This window comes from Sander vitreus, chromosome 8 (genome assembly GCF_031162955.1).
Source record: "Sander vitreus isolate 19-12246 chromosome 8, sanVit1, whole genome shotgun sequence".
Lineage (NCBI taxonomy): Eukaryota > Metazoa > Chordata > Actinopteri > Perciformes > Percidae > Sander > Sander vitreus.
The window spans coordinates 14384893-14387896 of NC_135862.1; the positions used below are offsets into that span (position 1 = coordinate 14384893).

At 44.4% G+C, this 3004-nt stretch overlaps 1 protein-coding gene across 1 annotated transcript; it reads right to left on the reverse strand.

The window, feature by feature from the left end:
* Positions 1-596: 596 nt before the first annotated feature.
* Positions 597-2349, reverse strand: ankrd34c (ankyrin repeat domain 34C). Its single transcript, XM_078256074.1, has one exon. The coding sequence runs from the start codon at positions 2318-2320 to the stop codon at positions 734-736; it is 1587 nt and encodes a 528-aa protein (XP_078112200.1). The 5' UTR covers positions 2321-2349; the 3' UTR covers positions 597-733.
* Positions 2350-3004: the final 655 nt, after the last annotated feature.

The window sequence follows — 3004 nt, forward strand, 5'->3', positions numbered from 1 at the left end:
CAATAAAGTGATGTTATACAGTACATAGCCCATCGTTTTACCTGTTCCTTAAGGCATAATTTTCATTCATTCACATCACGTGTATTCTGAGTTCAACTGACCAACAACATTGAAATAAAACACGTTTTGGGTACATCATTATGAATTCAAAATGCTCCTAACACAATACATGTATCTGTCCACTGTTTTAAAAATTTTTTTTTTTTTTAAGTTTCTTTATCTTGAAGGCACTTTGTACAAATTTGCTACAAACAGTCAATTTTCATCTTACTCAAAGCTACATCTCAGACAACTGCATCACATCTTTCTTTTTAAAAGAAAGTCCATTAATGGTGCTAATTACATATGCACAAAGTGCACCCAAGTGGCCTGCTGGCTACAAATGGACCCTGTATGTTCCCTACGCATTACATTATCATGTAAGAGAGCTAGTTTAGAAGAATAGTACCCTGTCTTGGCATTTACATTCAAAACTGTAATACATATACAGCAGGTGAAGTCAAAAGATAATAGTTTTTAAGGTTGGATGTAACACAGGGAGGAATTCTATCTATATTGCTTAGTTTCAATATATATTTTTATATATACTGTATATTTTATATAATTTATATATTATTCAACATCTAGATAGCTGTGAGTCTACACAGCTGAACCTATGGATGCACTTCCTGACAAGTTATGGTGTTAGCATTTTCTACATCCACAATATGTGCTGCATAAACACCATCACTAACTAATGAGCCAGCTCTTCAAAATCAGAAAGCTGTTTCATCTGCTCCACTTGCATAGAGTGCCTTCTCACAAGTTTCTTCTTGGACCTGAGGCAGCCTCTCTTTGGTGTGTTTGGTGCTACTGGAGCTATAGATCTAATACCCGTGGCCAGAGGTGAGGAGGGCTTGCTACTAGCCCCGATGTCAGGAATGGGAGGGTTGGGGTTGATGTTGAGAGGGGGCAGGTGGCCGGGCCTTGTGTGGGAGATGTGGTCCAGCAGCAGTGTGCCCGAGCCTCTCCTCTCCAGGAGGCCAGGTGCACGCCTGTGTGCTGTGCTGGGAGAGGACGGGCTGGCGTTGATGTCTAGAGATTCTCTAGAGCTGGTCAACATTGCTAGTGGAGAAGTGTTTAGTTTCCTTCGTTCCATCGGGACCTTAGGAGAGTCTAACATGCCAGAGTCTGAGTAGAGCTGTGAGTCTGAGTCATAGTGATCGTTCCCCAGACGTCTCCTATGCACTGTGTCTCTCAGACTGACGAGTCCACTGCTGCAGCTGCTGTCCTGCTCTGTGGGCACAGTACTGCGCCGTGCCAGCGGCTGTTGCTGGCTAAGAGATCTCTCATATGATGCTTTGGACGTTAGAGGAACTGATAGCGAGGTTGTCATTTTGCATGGTTGTTCACCCACCAGAGGGAATAAGCTGTCCTTCCCATCCACACTGCTCTGTCGAGATAAAGCTGACCTCTTACTCAGAGAGAGTCCGTTTACCCCTGCAACAACATCCTCATCAGAGCTGGCTTTCTTACTCTCCTCATGGGCGGCAGCTGCAGCAAGGACTGAGGGAGCGATCAGCCCCCAAGGCTCTGACTGCAGCCTCTTCAGCTGAGGCAAACGTGCACGTTTGGGGTTCGCAGGCCGGCGTGTTGGAGACGTGGGCCCGTTGACGAGCTTTGCAGCTGAACTAGAGGTTTTCAGCTTGGTCTGGAAACTGAAGACTATGTTTTGTTGCTCGTGCTCAGGTGTGGGAGATGCAGTGACATCAATATCAGACGGAGAAGTGCAGTATGATGGGAAGGAACTCTCATCCAGCTCTGGTGATGGGGGGACATTTAAGTACTGTTTGGTAGTTTTAGTCCCGGACGGCGACTTATCTGTGGTGATTATGATGACCTCCTTGCCTTTAGCTTTGCATGCATCCAAGAGCAGTTTTAGTGTCTTCTTATCATCTGCATTGATGGCATAGACCAGGGTTGAGGCCCCACTCCTGTCCTCTAGACTGGGATCAGCTCCATTGCTCAGCAGGTGATCCACCACCTCATGCCCAACCTTGTGGATGCAGGCGTGCATTAGTGCTGTCCGGCCGGCTTTGTCCTGTATGTTGGGGTCTGCCTGGTTGTCCAGCAAATATTTCACCAGCTTTGACTTGCTCACACTCTGCTGGTCAGTGTGTGTGGACATGCAGGCCACCATGAGTGGCGTCTCTCCACGTTCATTGCTCTCGTTGATGTATGCACCTCCTTCCAACAGGAGCCTGGTGAGTCTCAAGCGTCTGAGCCATACTGCCTTCAGGAGTGAGTTTCCATCTGTCCGCAGCTCCAGTATATCTGCCATCTCCCAGCCAATCACAGATCTTCTCAGTGTTGAACTTACAGCTCACAGTCCTTTGAACAAAGCATTGAAGTAGTTCAGCTTACATCGCAAAAATCCTCATAATTTAAGACTCAAATTGTTTGATCTTTTAATGTTTTGCTAAATCATCACCACCAGCAGGTGGCAGTCTGTTACAGTTACAGTTTATCCATATAACTTACTGTTACAGATTTCTGATACAGGAAATAATGTATTTATACAATAATTCAGATGAAAGTAATATGCAAAAAATAAAAGTGGAAACTGATCATTTCCATGCCAAAAAAAAGCATGTCCATGCAGCACACAGCGTGGTTAACGGCACCTGTTAGATTCACAAACAAATACGGATGGATGAGCATGATATGTGGATATCAAGATCAAATTTGACCTCGTTATCTCTGTCAAGACAGGAGCTCGTTTGTGTCTTTTTCCAATATATTTATGGAAGCGACGAAGAACGACGAACAAAAGCATCCATAAACCTATAAATGCGCAAAAACACCAACCTTATTCATCTTTTTCGAAAATATCTAACAGACTTTTATTTTAATATCTAAAATTAAAATAGTGACAGGCAACATTAAATATCGGCACCCTGTGAGGCGTAAGAGTCGCTGTCCATGGTTCTCATTTTGGATAACTTGAAGACAGAAACGCGCTGCA